This window comes from Glycine max, chromosome 4, assembly GCF_000004515.6.
Source record: "Glycine max cultivar Williams 82 chromosome 4, Glycine_max_v4.0, whole genome shotgun sequence".
Classification (NCBI taxonomy): domain Eukaryota; kingdom Viridiplantae; phylum Streptophyta; class Magnoliopsida; order Fabales; family Fabaceae; genus Glycine; species Glycine max.
This window is the reverse complement of record NC_016091.4, coordinates 33,897,868-33,920,070: the sequence shown is the minus strand read 5'-3', so window position 1 is coordinate 33,920,070 and position 22,203 is coordinate 33,897,868. Positions and strand designations below refer to the sequence as shown.

The window sequence follows — 22,203 nt, the reverse complement described above, 5'->3', positions numbered from 1 at the left end:
GTTTGAAGCCTTGGAGTTAATTCCTGAAGAAGCAAAATAGTTGCAAACCTTGTTTTGAGCAAATTCACCAGCTTTTGACACGTGTATTTTTTGCCAATAAGAACAATTTTTGGATCCTCAAATGTTAGTATTATAGATTCATCCTTATTTGCTGATAGAAAAAAACAAGTTAGGAAACTTATTATAGTGGTCTGAATTCTGTATAAGGAAAAAATAAGCTAGAAAACAGCTTACATGCACACTGCACTGCATTAGACAGAAGAATAATGGATACATGATGAGTGTCAGCTACACACTCTAACACATTCCTTTTAACACACTCTTTAATTGGTTAAAACCGATTCGAAAATACAAATCATGAATAGAGGATCAATAAGCAAAGAGTGAGAACTACATAGTTTTGTGATTTCCAATAACTTTTAACTAATAATAAAGAGTATGTTAGAGAGTGTAGCTGACATTTCTCGAGGATACATATGCAAATTAATAGTCAATTTGGTACTAGCAAATGACAGCTTGTGTTGTTTTTGCCCCTGAAAGTTTTTGTTTATATAAATTAGTCCTTTGAGATATAAAATTATTTACAAGTTCACAAATCAGTTTGACTAACTTGTTAGCAAGTTAACACTTCGAGGATCAATTTGTATAAACATGGACTTTCAACATAAGCTACCAATTTGAAGAACCAAATCTTGTTAAAAACTACATATAGTAACTCTTATCTAGCAGTACAAAATTGCCATTATCTTTTAGACAGGAAGCAACACTGCCATTTGACATAGAGATAAACCAAGAGCCTCTCTGTAGCTGTCATGCAGAATCCATACAAGTGAAGAAGATTCCGATGGACGGCTAAGCGGATCATCACAACTACAGTCTGGAATTTGATCTCACCTGCAACGGTATATCTTTAAGCCTTTTTACTGCTATAACTATACCATCTTGGATATACCCTTTGTAGACATTTCCAAAACCGCCTTGGCAATCAAGTTCTTGCTGCTGAAGTTCTCTGAGTGGAACTTCTTGAGGTTTCCAAGGCAAACCTCTTCACGGGGTTGTTTCGGAAGGGGAAAAGTTGAGTTAAAATAGACAAGAATAAATCATGATATGCCTACCAAGTAGGCTTATATAGGCTTCATCAGAGTATGATCCCCTAACCATTAACCTCAAACAATATTTTCTTGTTATATCTTTTTCTCCACTAGATGAATGTGGAAGCCAACTCCCCGAATTAGTAACCATATGCAGCTTAAGCTTGAAGTAAACGCCAAGGCAAGTTTGTGACTCTTTGATCTTTTGGTGGATTGTGATTCTTGAAAAGAATTTCAGGAAGTTATGTTTGGGTATGAAGGTAATTTCACACAAAAAGAAAGAAAAAAAAATATACAGGGGTGGAGACTGATGGAAGCAATGATTATAAACAAGTTAAGACAACTTAGAAATTGATAGTTTCGAACAGTTCTATGTGAAATAATCTTGCACTCCAAAACAGTAGTTTTGGACTAAGTCCACTTTATGACAGATAAGAAGAAAAACTTCTGATGCAACATCATGAGGATGGAAAAGCATAAACAAATCTGCAGCATGTAAGAACTATTATTACCTTGAGAAATGATCGGAGCAGAAGGAATCGATGTTGTTCTGAAGCAATTCTGTTCAACGCCAGTGGCACATATCTTAGGATTTCCTACAATACTGTTTCAAGATTAGTTAAAAGATACAATTATTTATTAACATGTAAACAGAATTTATATTTTTTAAGCCACTTGAGGAAAACAGAAACAATATTGAACGAGAAAAGTTAATAATAAAATAAAGACCAAACACCTTGAATGTTTTTTCATTTCTTCTTGGTACAGGTTCACTCAAGTTATTATAAGAGATATCCCTTAGCAAAATTCAGAAGACAAATCATTGACCATAAATTAAATTAATAAAGGAGAAAAAACCAATATATCAATCATGATAAACTAGAAGATACTTCAAGAAGCAAGCTGAGCTATGTTAGCCAAAGACGAAGGAATTGGTCCACTGAGACTGTTATTGTTTAGCAGCCTGATTGAAATTCAAATTCCTATCATTGACAGGAAATTAACTCACTTTTTTTCCTAAAAGCCTATAAAAGAATGTATAGCATTCAATATTTGATCTTACAAATAATGGAGACCCTTCATGAGAGAAAGAGACCACGGAAGAAATAAAAGTAAGAGCAAGTGAAGAATTATCTGTTAAGCACTGTAAAAGTTTGGCTCCATGAACCTTAATCAGAAAATTAACCTTGTGGGTGAGTGAGTTTAGCTGCCATCAACTATGAGAGATAGAAATAACAGAGTGGACAACATTGAATTGTTAATCACTTTGAATATGTCTCCCATTTTCTGTGATATTTACTTTCCATTTTCTTTGGTCATGTTAACCTTAGTTGGCTATGCTTATTGATTCTCAATCACCCGTTTTGTTTCCAACTAATCCCATTCATCACTCATCACACAGTTCTCTAATAAACAAACATCTAATTAACTTTCCTAAGTTAATTCTTTTTTATTGCAATAAAAGTATCTCCTTACCCTTGTTAGATTATTTAATATGAAAATAATTAAAAAAGCATATAAAAACTATCAGGTTACTATTTGATTTCTAAGAAACTTATATAAATATTTTTAAGAATATTTTTGAAGGAGATTTTATTCATCTATAAGAATTATGGCTTTTAATATTCATGATTCCCAAAATGAGATGAAATTTTTTTGTTTGCACCGAATGTCCTAAAAGAAATTTGTAAAACATTTCCTGTGCTTCACCATTTCCTGCGCACGCACGTTTGCAAGGAAGAAACTAATATGATCCTATTACAAGGCAATTCACTGTGACAACATTTGAACTCAAATACATTTCCCGTGGTTCATGGTTTCATGCCAATAAAACGTGGTCGGTGTTTGTGCGTGGACTCTTATCATTATATACTAGTCGTTCACAGGAAATTAGTGGCGGATCTAAAAAAAAAATTTAATAGCAACAAAAAATAATTTATAATATTTTCACGAAAGAAAAATGTCATAGACTTTTACAAAATAAATAATACCATGCAATTTATACTCAGGCAGAACATGTTACTTCACATATTCAGAAAAGCTAACCGAGTTGCAAATAGATTAGCTAGCCATGCTATGCCTGTTGATGTTAATTTTCATGTTTATTCCTTTGTTCAAAACTTTATTGTTTCTGAGGTAAGAGCTGATATAGCTCAGATTGTCTTTCCTAGAGGCTTTTAGCTTCTTGAATAATATTTCTCTTTCACAAAAAAAAAAAAGAAATCCAATATAATTAATCCCTATGTGGATGTTTATTAGAAAGATAGAACATTAAAAATTAAAAGAATAAATTAATAAAATTTTATTTTCTTATATTTTTTTTGTGCGGAAGATTTTTTTTATTACACTGTATACAAATAAAAAAATTCTTACCCCAACACATATAGATCCACCAGGGGGAAAAAACATAACTTTTTTGTCAAGTAATTAAAAGTCATGTTTGATATGACTTTTAAAGATAATTATTTCTAAAATAATAAATTAATCATATACAACTATCTATATTAAATGATACTATCTATATTAAATGATAGTGTAAAAATATTTTATATTGGTAGTTCTTAATATATTTTTTATTATATTTAAACTCAAATACCCTTATTATTCATGATAAATTTTTATAATAATTTTTTAAAAATATTAATATAAGCAGAAAAGATAAATAATAATATTCTAAATCTGTAAAACTTTAATAGCTTAAAAAAAATAAAGAGAAGACTAAAAGATCAATAAATATGTAACAAAAGTACTAAAATAAAAATAATTTTCAATTTAAGTATCATATAATATTCAAATAATAACAACAATATAATAAATTTAGCCATCACGTTTTTATTGCACCCACCAAAAGTCAAAATTGTACATGCATCCATCCATATAAAGCCAAAGTTTCACATATCCATCTACTATGTTCAAAGGGTTATAAATATCTATACACCAAAAAGTTTGAATATTATCACAAAGCAAAATTAGAGCCAGCCAATTAAGCACACGTCCACTTCTCTACCAAAACCTTCAACTTGTTCATGAAGTACATAGCTATATTATCCCTTCTACAATCTCCATGATTTTACACTCGATTGTGCAGTTTGTCTATGCAAAATTGGAGAAGGTGAAGAGATTAGAGTGCTTAGGTGTGAGCATTTCTTTCAAAGTGCGTTTGGATAGAAAATTTTAACTGAGGAAAGTAATTTATCAGAGAATTTTGTAATCAATAATTCATTGTTTCGATGTTTTTTTTGAAAAATTTAAAATTTTGGAATTTTAAAACAAAATTTTAAACAACTAAAAATTTGGAATTTCAATTTTCTTCTAAGAAATGAGAAATTGAAATTCTCTTCTTACAGTCTTTTCCAAGAAACACTATCTGAGCTCGTGCAACATCAATCGGATGTGAGCGTAGAAGAACACGAATAACTAACATACCAATCATATCTTCTCTTTTTCTTCATTCATTTTTTTTTACCCTCATAACTTTAATTTTTTTTATCCAAACACAAAATTTTGAAAATAAAAGAATTTCAATTTAAGTATTTGAAATTCTTAAAATTTAAAATTCTTGAGAATTTTAAATTCCCCCATCCAAACACACTCTCACAGAAATTGTTTGGATACATGCGTTGCTCTCAGAAATGCGACTTGGTCTCTTTGCATAGAGCCAGTGAGACCAAGAAGGGCCATTATGTTCAACGAGGCTGAAGCTGAAGTTCTATTGTTTGAATTTTGCTCTTTCCACAAAGAGAGTGATACCTGGTGGCTACGCTGACTATTAATTAATGGAAAAAGGTCAATTATGTTTTAATTAATGGAGTGCCATGTAGGATTTGTAGTAAATAGTAATAATTAATATATTAATTTAAAAAGTTTAGTTATCTTCTTTGTTGCGCAAAAATGAAAGAATGACAATCTAGTTAGCTTTCTCAATCATCTACAGTTTTTTAGTGTGAAAAAAAAATATTATTAAAAGCATTTTTTTTCTATTTTGAGGACTAGCTAGATGGGAAAGCAAATATATATTGTTTGGTAATCAAACTAATTTTGGTGTTCAAAAGTATGATCATGAATTGAGTTAATTGTTATCTAAGTTATTTTTTTTCCAAGTGTGGGAAAACGTAACTAGATTGTCATTCTCTCATTTTTGCCCGACATAAAAGAGAACTAAACTTAATAAGTTAGTTTAATTATTTAATGTCATTAATGGAAAAGGTTTTGTTGATTTGGTGACTAGATTGAAAAGCAAATATCTATTGTATACGAACCAATCTTTCAATGATCAAAATGTGTGTGATCTTGAAGTTAATTGTTAGTTAAGTTCTAACAGGGCTGTGCAAACCACGGTGACACTAAATGAAAGTAAGTAGCCAATTAAGTAGTACTCTTTAATAATATCAAAATCTCAATTTTTTATATGCCGAGAGTTGAAAAGAACAACAACTAAAGAGAAACCAAAGAAAGAACAATCGAGGAAAACTAATTCCCGTGGCATCAGCAAAATCTCAATTATTCTAGAGAATTGTTTTGTTAAATTAATTTAAGATTTTAAAAATAATAATTTTTATTTTAATTTCACATTTTAGTATTTTGGTTAAGTGATGTAGGAAGTGCTATTATAAAATGAAAAGCATTTTAGTTAAATAAAAATATATTTGAAAAATTCAAAATAAATAATTTTAAATATTTAAACGTACATTAAAACAATTGATATTTTAAATGTTTGTAATTTTAAAAAGTCAAAAATATATTTTAAATGATTGAATTTTGCTTTTCCACACTGACGAGAGTCATACGTGGTGGCTAGAGTATTAATTAATGAAAAAAGGTCAATTATGTGTTAATTAATGGAGTGCCATGTAGGATTTGTAATAAATAATAATAATTAATATACTAATTTAACAAGTTTAGTTATCTTCTTTGTTGGGCGAAAATAGAGAATGACAATCTAGTTAGTTTTCTCTACACTCTACACTTTTTCAGTGTGGAAAAAAGATATTATTAAAAGCAATTTTTTTCTATTTTGGGGACTAGCTAGATCCAAAAGCAAATATATGTTGTTTGGTAATCAAACTAATTTCGGTGTTCAAAAGTATGATCATGAATTAAACTGTAATCTAAGTTTTTTTTTTCCAAGTGTGGAAAAGGGTAACTAGATTGTCATTTTCTTATTTTTGCCCGACATAGAAGAGAACTAAACTTAATAAATTAGTTTAATTATTTAATGTCATTAATGGAAAGTTTTGGTTGATTTGGTGACTAGATTGAAAAGCAAATATCTATTGTTTAGGAACCAATCTTTCTGTGGTCAAAATGTGTGTGATCTTGAAGTTAATTGTTAGTAAAGTTCCAGCAGGACTGCGCAAACCACGCTGACATTAAATGAATAAGTAACCAAGTAGTACTCTTTAATAATATCAAAATCTCATTTTTTTTATGCCAAGAGTTGAAAAGAACAGCAACTAAAGAGAAAGCAAGGAAAGAACAATGGAGGGAAACTAGTTCCCATGGCATCAGCAAATGCAATCGACCTCAATCTTCTGAAGGTGACGTGCTGCTGAACGATGATGATTTGCAATCCTTGGAAGAGGCATGGGGTCACAGCCTTATAGGTTATGTGGTTGGCCGGTTTCCAGGATAGAAAACATTAATGGAATGCTGTCAAAAATGGGGTGTAAAGTTTCATATTCAACTCATGAAAATGGATGACTGGTGTTTAAGTTTGAGACAGAAGAGGATTTGAATCAGGTCCTATCAGAAGGTCCCTATTTCATTTTCCAAAGGCCTCTCTTGCTGAAAGTTATGCACGCTTTCTTTGACTTTGGGAATGAGGAACTCAGCAAAATTCCTGTATGGGTTAAGCTCAGAAATTTTCCTCTGGAACTATGGAACCCACAAGCTTTAGGAAAAATCCTATCCAAGATTGGTCCCCCCCCCCCCCCCCATTCGCACAGACCACTTGACAACATCCAAGGGATCTATCTCATTTGCCCATGCTCTGGTGGAAATTGATGCTTCCATGGAACTTAGTGAAGAGGTTCGATTTAGACTTCCCTCTGGTAAGGCTTTCATTCAGAAGATTGAATATGAGAATAGGCCAACCTTTTGCACTCATTGTAAAATGATTGGACACCGACTAGCAAACTGTAAAGTTGTGTCTGCTACTAAGATTGATTCCAGCAAAAAAACCACAGATTGCCCTCCCATAGTTCAGCCTTAAATTTCTGAATTAGCAGCCATCCCAGAGCCCAATGCTTCATCTCCCTCAGTAAAAGAAAAGAAAAACTAGGATTAGCCATCCACTCCAACTAACATTCAGGATCCACACCAAATCCCTAAGGAAATTGCAGGAGCAGTGAAGGACAAATTTGGAGACCCTGATGAAGAGGGGTTTGTTCTGGTAAAAAACCAAGCCTCAGAAAAAAGGAAAGAAAGCTCAAATCCAGCAGACACAGAGAACTGAGGAGAGGCAGTTTGACTCAAAGAAAGGAAAGCTTCAAAAATCTAGCATCCATGTCGGGGAGGGTCCTTCCCGTCCTAAGCTATAATTATAGCCTCTTGGAATATCAGAGGCTTCAATTTTCCTCTGAAGCATCGTGAGATGCAAAACTTCCTTCGTTGTAATGAAGTTAATGTAATGGTCATTTTGGAAACCAAATTGAATAATATTTCATTGGAAGATACAATGAAGAGAAAGTTTGCAGATTGGGACTTTGTCCACAATTTTAATTCCCATAGTTAAACTATCTGTCTTGGAATCTAGTGCTTAGTTAATTCATTGTTCCATTGACTGTAAAATTACAAACAAGCATTTCCAAGTTTCTTTCATTTATGGGCTTTACTCTGTCATGGCCAGAAGAGCTTTATGGATTAATCTGTACAACATCAGTGCAGCTATGAGCTATCCTTGGCTCCTCATTGGCAACTTCAATTCCATCCTTTCTCCCTTTGATCGGTTCAATGGAGCTGAAGCTAGTGCCTATGAGCTGAAGGATTTTGCAGAGTGTTATGCAGACCTTGGTCCAGGGGGCAATAACAGTCATGGCCCCGGGTTCACGTGGACAAATGGTAGAGTTTGGAGCAAGCTTGATAGAGCCATATGCAACCAGTTCTAGATCTCTTCCTTTGATCACTCTTCTTGTGAAGTGATGGACTTCAAATCCATTTCGGACCACACTCTGCTAGTTCTAACCGCTAAGTTGGTGGTTCCCAAAGGTAATTCTCCCTTTAAGTTTAATAATGGTGTTGTGGATCACCCAGAATTTTTAGGCATTGTTGCAGAGGGCTAGAGCCATCAAATGAATGGCAGTGGCATATTCAAGGTCTGCAAGAGATTAAAATCTCTCAAAGCTCCTTTGAAGCTTCTGTACAAGCAAGAGTTCAGTCATATCTCTAACAGAGTGGAGCTAGCTGAAGCTAATTATAGTAGTCTACTTTGCTCCCTCAGGCAGAATCCTCATGACTCTTCTCTTCTTGCTCAAGCAAATCGAGCTAGAGGGCAGCTTATCATGCTTAGAAAAGCAAAGACTATGAAGATAGCTCAACTCATCACGAACAAGTATCTCTTGCAAGCTGACAAATGCTCTAAATTTTTCCATGCCTTAATCAAGCGCAATAGGCATCACCATTTTATTGCTGCTATTAGGCTGGATAATGGTCAACTCACCTCTTCCCAACCTGAGATTGCCCAGGCTTTTGTTAGTCATTTCAAAGAGTTGTTTAGTGCTTAAGAGCACCTCCAACCTGCATCTATGTCTATCTGCAAGCTGGGCCCAAAAGTCTCCCCTGAGTGCTTTGCTGCCTTACTTAGGCCAATTACAAAGCAAGATGTCTGGGATGTTATCTTTGTGATGGATAATAATAAATCCTCTGGGCCTAATGGCTATAATGTCTTTTTCTTTAAAAAGGCTTGGAACATTATAGGGGATGATATCTTTGCAGCCATCAATGAATTCTTCATTATTGGTAAGATTTTAAAGCAGATTAACCACGCAATCATTGCTCTCATCCTTAAGACAGATCATGCTTCCCAGGTGAACCACTTTAGGCCTATTTCTTGTTGCAACTTGCTATACAAGATTGTGTCTAAGATTTTGGCTAATCGTATAGCCCCTGTCCTAGAGAATATTATTGGTGAATCCCAATCAGCTTTTCTTAAGAACAGGAAAATGATGGACAATATCTTCCATATTCAAGAGCTTCTGCGTAAATACACCCGCAAGAGGATTTCCCCCAAATGCCTTTTGAAAATTGATTTGCATAAGGCTTATGATTCTATCTCTTGGGAGTTTTTGGATTGGATGCTCAAATCTGTTGGGTTCCCAGCTTAGTTTTGTTCTTGGATTATGGAATGTATATCTACATCCTTCTTCAGTGTGGCAGTTAATGGTTCTATTTATGGGCATTTCAAAGGGCAGCGTGGTCTTAGGCAATGGGATCCTCTTTCCCCTTACCTTTTTGTTCTCTATATTGAATATTTTGCCCGGGATATACAAAGCCTCAAGGACAATGCCAATTTCCAATTTAATCCTAACTGTGCAGTCACTCAGCTTTCTCACTTGACATTTGCTGATGATATTATGCTCCTGTCCAGAGGAGACCTGCCCTCTGTGTCTGCAATCTATGCCAAACTGCAACACTTTTGCAATGTCTCAGGGTTATCAATTAGCTCCAGTAAATCTACCATCTACTCAGCTGGAGTGGGTCCAAAAGTGCTTTCTGATATCCAGCAGCTTTAGCTTGGCCAACTTTCCTTTCAGATACTTGGGTGTTCCCTTTTTATCATCTAGGCTGAATGTCTGCCACTATGCTCCCTTACTTTCTCATATTACTTGTCTCATTCAAGGATGGAGCAGAAAATCTCTATCCTATGCAGGGAAGGTGGAGCTTATAAGGGCTGTTATTCAAGGTATTGCTAACTTCTGGATGAGTATCTTCCCCTTGCCCCAATCTGTTTTGGACACAATCATTGCTACATGCCGCAACTTTCTTTGGGGAAAAGCTGATGGTGGTAAGATCAAACCTTTGGTGGCTTGGTCTGAAGTTTGCACTCCCAAAAAAGAGGGCGGGTTAGGCCTCTTTAATCTCAAGGACTGGAACATCGCTCTCCTGTCCTGTATTCTTTGGGACTTGCACTCAAAGAAGGATTCCCTTTGGGTCCGATTGGTCCATCATTATTATTTCAAAGGAGGCAATGTGTGGGACTTTATTAGTTCCTCTTCAGACTCTGTCTTTATTCATATCAGGGACATTATCATCTCTAAAGAAGAAAATATTGAGGTAGCCAAGCTGATGCTAAATTCTTGGGGTTGTAATGAACAGACGCTTGCGGGGAAGATGTATGATTACATCAGAGGGACCAGACCTGTTGTCCACTGGAGTTCTATTATTTGGAATCCAGTCATTCCGTCAAAGATGTCCTTTATTCTGTGGCTTGCTACCAAGAACCGTCTGCTCGCTCTTGACAGAGCTGCCTTCCTGAACAAGGGTTTCCTCTGCCCTTTGTGCACTAATGAGGCAGAATCCCATGCTCATTTGTTCTTCTCTTGCAGAACTTCTCTTCGAGTTTGGGCTCATATTCGCGACTGGATTCCACTAAAAAGGCAATCTATTTCTCTTCAGCACAGTATCAGTGCTCTCATTCGTCGTAGAGCCACATCGGGCGTTTAGGGCAAAATTCGTTGCTTGGCTTTGGCAACTTCGGTCTACTGCATCTGGCTGGCTAGAAACCAAGTGCTTTTCGAGAATTATCAATTTTCTATAACTGATGTTATTAACAAGATTAAATTTCTTGTTTATAGACAGTCACACTTATTGCATCTTAATTAGGGTGTTGTTCGGGACCTTCTTGTTTTAGGGGGGATTGTGTTCTTTGCTTGCTGCGGGGTATGCCCCGTTTTTGTTGTAATACTTTGGGTTTAATATAACTTACATTTTTCCCAAAAAAAAGATGCAATCAATGGAATTAAATCCTCATAGGTAGCCGAGGAGGCCCAAGGATGATCAATGGGCATAATAGCACCGTTGAGTGTATCAACGTGGCTTTTCTAATTTGTGATAATAATTACAAGTAATAATTAAATTAAATTTTATGAAAAAATAATTTAATTATTTTATGTAATTTTAAGTTTTTTTTAGATTAATAATTATAGGAAATCAATAGGATATTAAAATATATGATTCACACAAATAATATATAAACAATGTGTTCTCATTTTCCTAATGAGACTTCTCTCTGGTACACTTTGATTCCTTTGAAGAGGAGAGAAATAAGATTTTGCTCCTTTGACTTTTCTTTTTGTTTTTCTACGTTTGTGATGATTAGGGGTTAGGGATAATAACAATTTTCTGCCAGGAATGAGATCTTGTTCCACGTTATGTTAGTCGGTACTAATCCCTTTTATAATTACTACTCTCGTTAAGTAGCAACTACCTCTAGAAATTTCTCTTATTTAACCCAATTACAATTTTGTTCTTAATTATCAATTATTTATTTATTATTCCTTACATAAGTTACATGTCTCTCACATGAGACATTAATTCTAACATTCTCCCACTTGACTCGTGTGACATTACTAGACATTATGGACTAAATATTTAAATAGGCTAAACTAACATAATGTGCATTACATGACTAAGTCGTTCTATATATTGGGTACATCATAATTTCATGATTAAGAATAGGAACCAATTCGAGTTATGGCGGTTGTACATCACTTAATCGACATAGTCTCTTCCATGCACTACAAATTAGTCTTCTCCTTAATATGACCATTAGTTAGGAGTACATAATTGATCCAACATAATATCTTTATTGAAGACAAAACCTGTTAACATTACTCTAATACAAATATGCATACAAACATAGAGAACAGATGATCATAAATATATCATAAATGAACTCAGAATGTCACTAAAATACATAAGGTAAATTACACTTAATGATCATCAATAACAATATTTTTAACATGTTCTATAAATGTCTTGGGTGATAATCCCTTTGTCAAAGGGCCAACTATCATAAGGTTTGTGCTAATATGTTGTATTGACACTCTCTGTTTTTTAACTTTTTCTTTCACGACAAAGTACTTTAATTCCATATTGATGAGAAACCAAGTACTTGGTTCGAAAAATTGGATCTTCTAGGATGGAATTCGTGCACCAAGAAGAGAAACCCATAACAAGTTTTTAATTCCATTCCATTCTCAGTCTACAGAACTCGGATTACTTTCTGAAATGCAATTTAGGGTCAAGAAACACTAAAAACAAATTTGTAAAACGTGCAGAACGAACTTGAGAAAATCGGGCAGAAAGCACAATTCTAGAAACTGCGGAAATGCAGATCAGAACACAAATATGGAAGAAAGAAAATCAAAGAGGCGCCACAAAAATCGGGGTTTGATAAACCTAGAGGATCGCCACAAGAATTTAGTGAATTCCTGATAAGATCAGTTGGTTCAAGGAAGAACTCTAGCAGAGACAATGCTCACACTTTTTTTGACAAAACCACAATGCTGTCTATTTCCATTCAGTTCCAAAGATTTATACAGATTAGTTCTCAACAACAAAAATAAGAGAAATGCAAAATCCAAACATTACAAGCATAGCTAAAAAGTCTTAGTGGTTAAAGTGAGGCATAGTTTAGTTAGAGGTTAAGGGCTCTAAATTGGCTGCAAGCACTTTATTATTGATATATTGTTTTTTAATCAACACATAGGACTAGCAACTCCCCTTGTGGGACTCCAAGTGTTGGGCCTCTCCCTACATTTGAACTGCCCTCAGAATAATCACCATATGTTCCAAAGCTTCTTGTGCCTTTTTAGCTCTTGCTCTTGTCATGGGTCCTTCTAGGCCTTGTATTGCATCTTGGGCTTCCATCTGGTCTTGGGCTTGGGCTTTGATGCCCACATCATTCCCTCCTTCTTGACAAGCATTTGCCCTCAAATCTCTAAAGTTATCACCTGCATCAAAAAAAGTGAGATCAGCCACATTAAAAGTAGCACTTACCCCATATTCTCCTGGCAAATCAATTTTGTAGGTGTTATCATTGATCCTGGCTAGTACTTGAAATGGACCATCTCCTCTTGGCATTAGCTTGGACTTCCTTTGGGAAGGAAACCGCTCTTTCCTGAAATGTACCCAAACCCAATCACCGGGTTCAAATGTTACCTTTTTCCTTCCTTTGTTTGCATATTTTGTATACCCTTCCATTTTCTTCTCAATTTGGGACTTGACTTTCTCATGCATCTTCTTGACATAATTTGCTTTAACTTGCCCAGACTTATCCTTAAATTGTGAAATGTCAGGTAAAGGCAACAAATCCAAAGGAGTTAAAGGATTAAAACCATAAACAATTTCAAATGGTGACAATTGAGTAGTACTATGCACAACCCTGTTATAAGCAAATTCAACATGTGGTAAACACTCTTCCCAAGTCTTAATATTTTTCTTAATGACAGCCCAAAGAAGAGTAGAAAGAGTTTTGTTCACCACCTCGGTTTGCCCATCAGTTTGAGGATGACATGTAGTTGAGAACAACAATTTAGTACCTATTTTCCCCCACAAAGTCCTCCAAAAATGGCTAAGAAATTTAGAGTCACGGTCACTTACAATACTCTGGGGTAATCCATGTAATCTTACTATTTCCTTGAAAAATAAATCAGCAACATGGCAAGCATCATCCACCTTCTTGCAGGGTATAAAATGAGCCATCTTAGAAAACTTATCAACCACCACAAAAATTGAGTCCTTTCCTCCCTTGGACTGAGGCAAACCTAAAACAAAGTCCATAGAAATATCAATCCAAGGATGTTCAGGAATAGGTAATGGAGTATACAAACCATGTGGTTTGACTTTAGATTTAACCTTTTTGCAAACAAGACACTTATCACACAATGAATGCACATCAAATTTCATGTGAGGCCAGTAAAAATGCTCATGCAAGATATCATATGTCTTTTGCACTCCAAAGTCACCCATTAACCCCCCTTCATGAGCCTCTTTAACAAGAACTTCCCTGATTGAACTCTTAGGCACACAAAGTCTCTTATCCTTAACCAAATAACCATCATGTTTAAAATACCCATCAGATGCAGTATGAGAACATGTTTGGTAAATATGTGAAAAATCAGCATCATGTTCATATAATTCCTTAATGCACTCAAAACCTAGAAACTTAGCTTCAAGAGTAGATAGTAAAGCATACCTGCGTGACAAAGCATCAGCAACCACATTGGACTTACCTCTCTTGTGCTTGATCAAATACGGAAATTTCTCAAGGAACTCCACCCACTTAGCATGTCTCTTGTTCAACTTACCCTGCCCTTTCAAATACTTTAAAGATTCATGGTCACTGTGAATTACAAATTCTTTAGGCAGAAGATAATGTTGCCTTGTTTGCAATGCTCTAACTAATGCATAGAACTCCTTATCATATGTGGGGTAGTTAAGGGCAGCCCCATTTAGTTTCTCACTAAAATAAGCAATTGGGTGCCCCTCTTGCATTAAGACAACTTCTATTCCCACCCCAGATGCATCGCATTCAAGTTCAAAAGATTTAGCAAAGTTAGGCAAAGCAAGTATGGGTGCATGTGTTAATTTCTCTTTCAGGACAGAAAATGCTTTCTCTTGTTTCTCTCCCCATTTAAATCCTGCATGTTTCTTAACTAACTCATTAAGAGGTGCAGCAATAGTACTAAAGTCCTTCACAAACCTCCTATAGAAACTAGCTAAGCCATGGAAACTTCTCACTTCACTCACATTCTTAGGAATTGGCCACTCTTGAATTGCTTTTATTTTCTCTTTATCTACATGCACTCCACTAGAGTTAACCACAAATCCTAAGAACACAACATGATCTTTACAAAACGTGCACTTTTCCAAATTAGCATATAGCCTTTGTTTTCGAAGCACATGCAAAACAGATTTCAAATGTTGCAAATGCTCATCCAAATTTTTGCTATACACAAGAATGACATCAAAGTAGACAACCACAAATTTTCCTAAGAACTCTCTCAAAACATGATTCATTAACCTCATGAAAGTACTAGGGGCATTTGTTAAACCAAATGGCATTACCTTCCACTCATATAAGCCATACTTGGTTTTAAAAGCTATTTTCCATTCATCACCTTCTCTAATCCTAATCTGATTATATCCACTTTTGAAATCTATCTTAGAGAAGTAACATGATCCATACAATTCATCAAGAAGATCATCTAACCTAGGAATTGGATGCCTATACTTAATGGTGATGTTGTTGATAGCTCTGCAATCTGAGCACATCCTCCAACTTCCATCCTTCTTTGGCACCAATATGACAGGAACAACACATGGGCTCAAGCTTTCCTCTACCCAACCTTTAGTCATCAAATCAATGACTTGCTTTTGGATCTCCTGGGTCTCCTGAGGATTACTCCTGTATGCTGGCCTATTAGGCTACACGGCTCCTGGAACCAAATCAATTTGGTGTTCAATGCCTCTTAATGGTGGGAGTCCTTGTGGTATCTCCTTTGGAAACTGTCGCAACCTACCCTTCGGCGGGAGGACGACGCGTGACTCACGGGTGCATCTTCCAAGAAAGGAATACGCGCAGAGTCGCCCCCAACGTTTATTTTGAGGAAAACGTCGGAAAAACCGGAAAAGACGTGATCTACGAACTCTAAGTGGAAGGTATTAGCACCCCACGCGTCTGTCACAAGAGACGACAACCTTTAATCAAATGTGCAAATATGACTTCAATTTATATTCTTTTCCCTTTTTACGTTCTTATGTCTTTTTTATGCCTTGTTATGTTTTTATCTTTTTGTGGTCGACAAGGGCGTTTCCCTTTACTCCTACGTATTCCTCAATTGTGATGAGAAAATCAGACCTATGTAGTTCTTTTGTGAACAAAGCGTTTTGGTTAAGTTATTTTTTATACTTTTTTGCAAGATATGTTTTTATTGAATGAAAGGTCATTTAAGGCGTTGGACCATTAGACAATCTTTCGATTCTTTTGAAAAGTGAGAAAACATTAAGGCATTGGACCATTAATGATTTCATTATTTTTTAAAGAGGTAACAAAGTTACATATTGATTTTAGGCTTTTTAGAAATCTACCCTTAACCAATAAAAGCGGAAAAGACCATTTAAAGGCGTTGGGCCTTTGAAAATGGCTTTTTTAGGCGATGACAAAAAGTTTGGTTTATGAATTGATTTTAGCCTTAGTTTCACTTTGGTTATTAGTTGATTCGATTAAGAAAGAGAAATCCCAAAAAAAATGTCCGATTGATTTTTTTGATTTATTTTACTAAAAGATATTTTTGATTATTATATTATTATTTTACTTCTTTTTGGTTTCCAACGTGGTTATGGCATGACCGAACGGTCGGATTTCATTTTAACAGAAATTAACGGATGTTACAATTCAAATGATCCATGGAAATTTATTTTATTTTTGATTAGGGGAGAAAATGACTTAAGTAAATGACTAAAGGACGTCAAAAGGGGGTACGGAAAGTAAATGAAATGAAAATAAAAGCACGTAAAATAAATGAGGACCACTAAGGGTGCATAGAATGAATTGAAAAGTTCGATTTCGGGAACTTACCGGTTGAAGACCGAAGAACGATGAAGAACGAACGACGAACGACGAAGAACGGTTGAAAATCTTCGCGAAATCACCCACGGAAATGTTACGGAAGCGCCTCGGCTTTGATTTTCTTCACAGAAACAATTTTTTTCACTAATTTCAAGTGATCTCGAAATACCAGAAGGGCTGAACCTTTTTCTCCTTCACTCATCCCCCTATTTATAGGAAAATAGGGGAGGAGCTTGCCACCCAGCTCGCCCAAGCGAGCCAGGTTGCTTCCTCCAGAAGCAACCGCCTTCTAGAGGAACATCCTGGAAGGCCCAAGTGGGCCTGGTTGCTATTTGCTCCCCCATTTTTACTAAATACACCCCCTGCCCTTTTTTGGTGATTCTTTTTCCGTAAAGTTACGAAAACTTATGAATTTCGCAACGATACTTGTTTTCTTTCCATAATGTTGCGGAACCTTACGGATTACGTAATCATCCCTTTTTTGCCTTCCGGAACGTTACGGAACTTTACGGATTGCGCACTAACACTTCCTTTTAATTTCCGGCATGTCACGGAACTTCACGGATTGTGCTACAACGCTTTTCTTTTGGCTTCCGGCATGTCTTGGAACTTCACAAATTGCCTAACGATGGGTGCCAAATACCTCGAAGTGGTCAAACGAGGTTCACATCCCAACAACAGATGGTCCCTCGACGAAATTAGGGTATGACAGTTGCCCCTATTTACTTGTCTTTTATTGGACATAAAAGGGAAGTAAAGATAAGACACTAATTTCGTTCGAGCGAAACACCATTTGGCCAGTGAACCTCCCTGCCAGCGGAACCTGCAAAAATTTGAAAATGATCAGCACCGACACATCATCCTGATACTGTCGAATTTGTTCCTCTTGGTTGATACAACACACAGAATGACCATAATTTGTCTCTGCATTTTGTTGGACACGATCGAGCCTGGGCAGCGAGACACAGAATGACCATAATTTGTCTCTGCGTGCCACCGGACACGGTCGCCTCTGGATGCGAAAAGGTGCGTGGAATGACCATAATTTGTCTCCGCCCACCTCTCGACTTACTGTCCACGAATGACAAAGGGCGCAGAATCTGTCTCTGCGCGTTTATCACTCGACTTGCGAATGACAAAGGGCGCAGAATCTGTCTCTGCGCGTTTATCACTCGACTTGCGAATGACAAAGGGCGCAGAATCTGTCTTTTCGCGTTTACCACCCAACTTGTTGTTCTTGAATGATAAAGGGCGCATAATTCGTCTATGCGCATTTATCACCCAATTTGCAAAATCTGAATGGCAAAAGGCGCATAATTCGTCTATGTGCGTTTACCACGCAACTTGTTGTTCCTAAATGATAAAGGGCGCAGAATTCGTCTATGCGCGTTTACCACTCGACTCGCTGCTCCTGAATGATAAAGGGCGCAGAATTCGTCTATGCGCGTTTATCACCCAATTTGCGAAATCTAAATGGCAAAGGGCGCAAAATTCATCTATGTGCGTTTACCACTTGACTCGTTGCTCTTGAATGATAAAGGACGCAGAATTTGTCTATACGCGTTTATCACTCATCGAGCGTGCGGATAACCGCATGTCATCGGGCCCGCCGCCTCTGGATGACAAAAGGCACAAAAGACGACGTTAGCCTCTGCGTGCTATCATGCTTTGAGTCTTATAGATAGCAAAAGTATTTTAAAAGTGTGGGACCAAATGGTTCCCGCATGTCATCGGGCCCGCTGCCTATGGATGACAAAAGGCGCAGAAGACGACGTTAGTCTCTGCGTGCTATCATGCTTTGAGTCTTATAGATAGCAAAAAGGTGTGGGACCAAATGGTTCCCGCATGTCATCGGGCCCGCCGCCTCTGGATGACAAAAGGTGCAGAAGACGACGTTAGTCTCTGCGTGCTATCATGCTTTGAGTCTTAGAGATAGCAAAAGAAAGCGCGGGACCAAATGGTTCCCACATGTCATCGGGCCCGCCGCCTCTGGATGACAAAAGGCGCAGAAGATGACGTTAGTCTCTGCATGCTATCATGCTTTGAGTTTTACAGATAGCAAAAAGTTCATACGGATAACCGCTAGGGTATTTCTGCTTGTCGCATGACTCGAAGGTCAGTATGACAGAGATTGTGGGGCGGCCGACAAAAGCGAGGCTCTTGCTCCTACGTATCCTCAATGAGGAACTCAGACCTACGTAGTTCTAGATAACTTGTGAGACTAAAAATAGTCTCGGTGTTTTCTTCACTAAAATGCGAACATGCTTTAGTAAAGAGAGAAAACTCCCAACTAATCAGAGCAACATATGCTTTTCGGATGAAAAACAATGTGTCTACCAGGGAAGGGGAGTATGCTGATGAAATCTTCTCATAACCACAAATGAGATTTTGGATGTTTAGCATTTCGTTTCTAAATGACGATTTAGAGGAAACACTGGGTTCAACAACAATAGAAGAAAATCACTCAAAGTGTATTAATCTCGCACAGGTAAGTGTTTCGTCCTAATTCCGAACCATAGATATGCCATGACTTGATTTTGGAAATCATTTCCTATCAAATCAAAGATTTCATGCGTGATCATGGATCAGTAGGACTTTGTCTTGGGAATGGTTTTTTTTGTGGGAATTTTGGCTTTGAATGTTTTTGGCCTTTTCCTTTTCTGTTTTTGTTTTGTGCGGGGCGAACAAGTCACCGACGCACAAGATTTTTGGTTGGCAATCAAAGGGAGAGGACCACTTTAGGTCGTGGTTTCCTTTGTTTTCTTGGTGACGAATTTGTATTGTTCAGATATTGTCTGGTCCTAAGACCTTTTTGCATATTTCTTCTTTTCTCTTCCGATGTTTGATCGAGAATTCTCTTTCTTTTTTTGCTTTCTCCCATTTTCCTTGATTGGGAATTTTCCCTTTTTGCTTTCTTCTTATTCTTTTGATCGGGAATTTTCTCCTTTTCTCCTTTTCTCTTCTTTCCTTTTCCTTTTTTTGTTTTCTTTTGAGGGCAAGGTTTATGGTGAGTTGGGACTTTGGCTCAAGGCTTGTAGAACGGATGGACATGATATGTTTTTTTTATCAATTTGTGCATTCATCCGAGTCTATCTTGAGTGTTCGAAAAACTTTCACAGCATTTACCCTTCAATGTGTACACACATTTTTTTTTTCAAAAACTAGCTATGATCAGCGAATTTTCTCCTTCAAATAAAAGTTGAAAATTATCTCTTTTCACGAGCATGTTGTTTTTTAGCTAGACAACTTTTTATTCTTATTATTTTCTTTTTTCCTTCCTTCTTTTTCTTTCCTTACTTGCTCTCTTTTCCTTTTCCTCTTTTTTTTTCTTTTTTAAGTTATTTATCATTTGTTCATTTCCTCTCTCTTCTTTCTTTTTTTTTTCGCCTAATCAAAAAATAAAATAAATTTCCACCGATCATTTGATTTGTAATATCCGTTAATTTCTGTTAAAATGAAATCCGACCGTTTGGTCGTGCCGTAACCACGTTGGAAATCAAAAAAGGGGTAAAATAATAATATAATAATCAAAAAATACCTTTTAGTAAAATGAAGCAAAAAATCAATCGGACGTTTCTCTTTGGGATTCCTCTTTCTTAATTGAATTGACTAAATAACTAAAGTGAAACTAAGGCTAAAATCAACTCGCAAAGTCAAGCTCGTCCACAAAAATCACTAAAAAAAGGATTTGAAAGTTCAATATCTCAGTTTTTCTTACCAAGTAAATGGATCATTTTTAAGGTCCAACGCCTTAAAATGATCACCTTCCAAGTAAAAAGAATCGCTTGATTCACCCTTAATAAAGAACTACGTAGGTCTGATTTCCTCTTCGATGGAGGGTATGTAGGAGCAAGAGCCCCACTTTTGTCGACCTCAAAAATAAAAAGAAATAAAAGTTAAGGTAACACAATTTCCCACAATTCTAAAAATAAGGTTGTTGTCCTTTGAGACAAACGTGAGAGGTGCTAATACCTTCCTCAAATGTAAATACAACTCCCGAACTTGGAATATTCTTCATGACAGTTTTCCTTCGGTTTTTCTGACATTTTCCACAAATAAACGTTGGTGGCGACTCCGCGCATTTTCCTCCTTTGGAAAACGCACCCGTGAGCCTCGCCTCGCTCGCCCGCAAAAGGGTAGGTTGCGACAGTTGGCGACTCCACTGGGGACTGTTTTTGTGAGTGAGACCTATTTTAGGAAATTGTGGAATTGTGAAACTTTGTGTGTGCATTTTTTGAATTGTATAAATATAATAAATGTTGTCTCTTCCACATTTTTACACTGCATTCTAAGCACCCACGGGTTTGAGTAAAAAAGGGGCCCTATACCCGGGTCCATGGGAATTTAAGGAGTGGAGGTGAATCTATGGTCATGCTAGGTCTCCGACTTGCTTGATAATAGTGAAACCTCGTCTAGAGCTTTCTCTCTTTATAATGTGTTGTCGCTGGTATTCCATACCGCCGCAATATTATTATCTTGAGTGATGATACCTCTAGAAAACAACCATGCGAGATATGGATCGTTGGGAGTAGTTATTAGAGTCCCCTAGATATTATCCTATAGGTCCCTAAAATAGGGGCACGAAGTGAACACGCTGCGTGCCTTTTAAACACTGTCATGCATATAACCTAAATGTCATGTACGCCTTTGTTGTATGATTATTTGAGGACATTGCCATGCTGTGTAAATCCCCCTGTTGCGCTTTTGCGCATCTGCATCATGCCGTCACACATGTGTTGTATGTGGGTCTCGTCTTTTGTCGTGGGAAGTCGGAAGATCCATATCGTCTTCTTAACTTCACACATGGGGCACTGCGCCCCCAAATGCGAAAGTAAGGAGAGATGATTTTCCGGGCTCTCGTGTCCGTAAATGCATTCATATCATGCATCGCATAAACATCTCTTCAGCATCATAATGAACATATCGTTCCTGCATTTGTCCGTTATCACATTCCAGCCTCACATTTTGCATGAGCCATTGCATCATCATGCATATGCGTTCAACATACTTTTTGTTCTACATGTTTGCTCATACATGATCCTTGTGTTTTCCTCTACAAAAAAAAAAACAAAAAAAAAGGGAAGCATGAAAATTCATGATGCATTCTTAGTTGCATGTGTTAGGTACCATGAGCCAACCATGTTGGGATCATAAACCCATTTCTAAAACAAATAAAAAAACACAAACAACAAAACAAAATGATTGAGCATGGTACCTAATGCGTGGTTAACTAAGAAAGGATGTCTCTTCGGGCATCTCAATCTCATAATTACATTTTCCATGCATAGCATGCGTATTCATGAGTCTTTCATCCCGATGAAATGTTGTTGAAGTATTGGCGATCAAAATTGCCAATCCTTGGGTTATGGGGTTGAACCAAGCTCGTGCTTTTACGAAAAGGTTCATCGAGTCAAGTTGAAGTAAGGAAGTAACCATCTTGCAAAATTGGGGCAAAAGATGGATCGTGTTACATCATTGCTTCGTCTACTGCCAAACACGTTTAGGATTGTTGATATCCTTGTTACTTCCAGCTTCACCTTG

At 36.6% G+C, this 22,203-nt stretch overlaps 1 protein-coding gene across 1 annotated transcript; it reads left to right on the top strand.

Moving 5' to 3' along the window:
- Nucleotides 1-9,427: 9,427 nt before the first annotated feature.
- Nucleotides 9,428-10,751, top strand: LOC102670237 (uncharacterized). Its single transcript, XM_006579150.1, has 2 exons — nt 9,428-9,755; nt 9,928-10,751. The coding sequence occupies exons 1-2, from the start codon at nt 9,428-9,430 to the stop codon at nt 10,749-10,751; spliced, it is 1,152 nt and encodes a 383-aa protein (XP_006579213.1).
- Nucleotides 10,752-22,203: the final 11,452 nt, after the last annotated feature.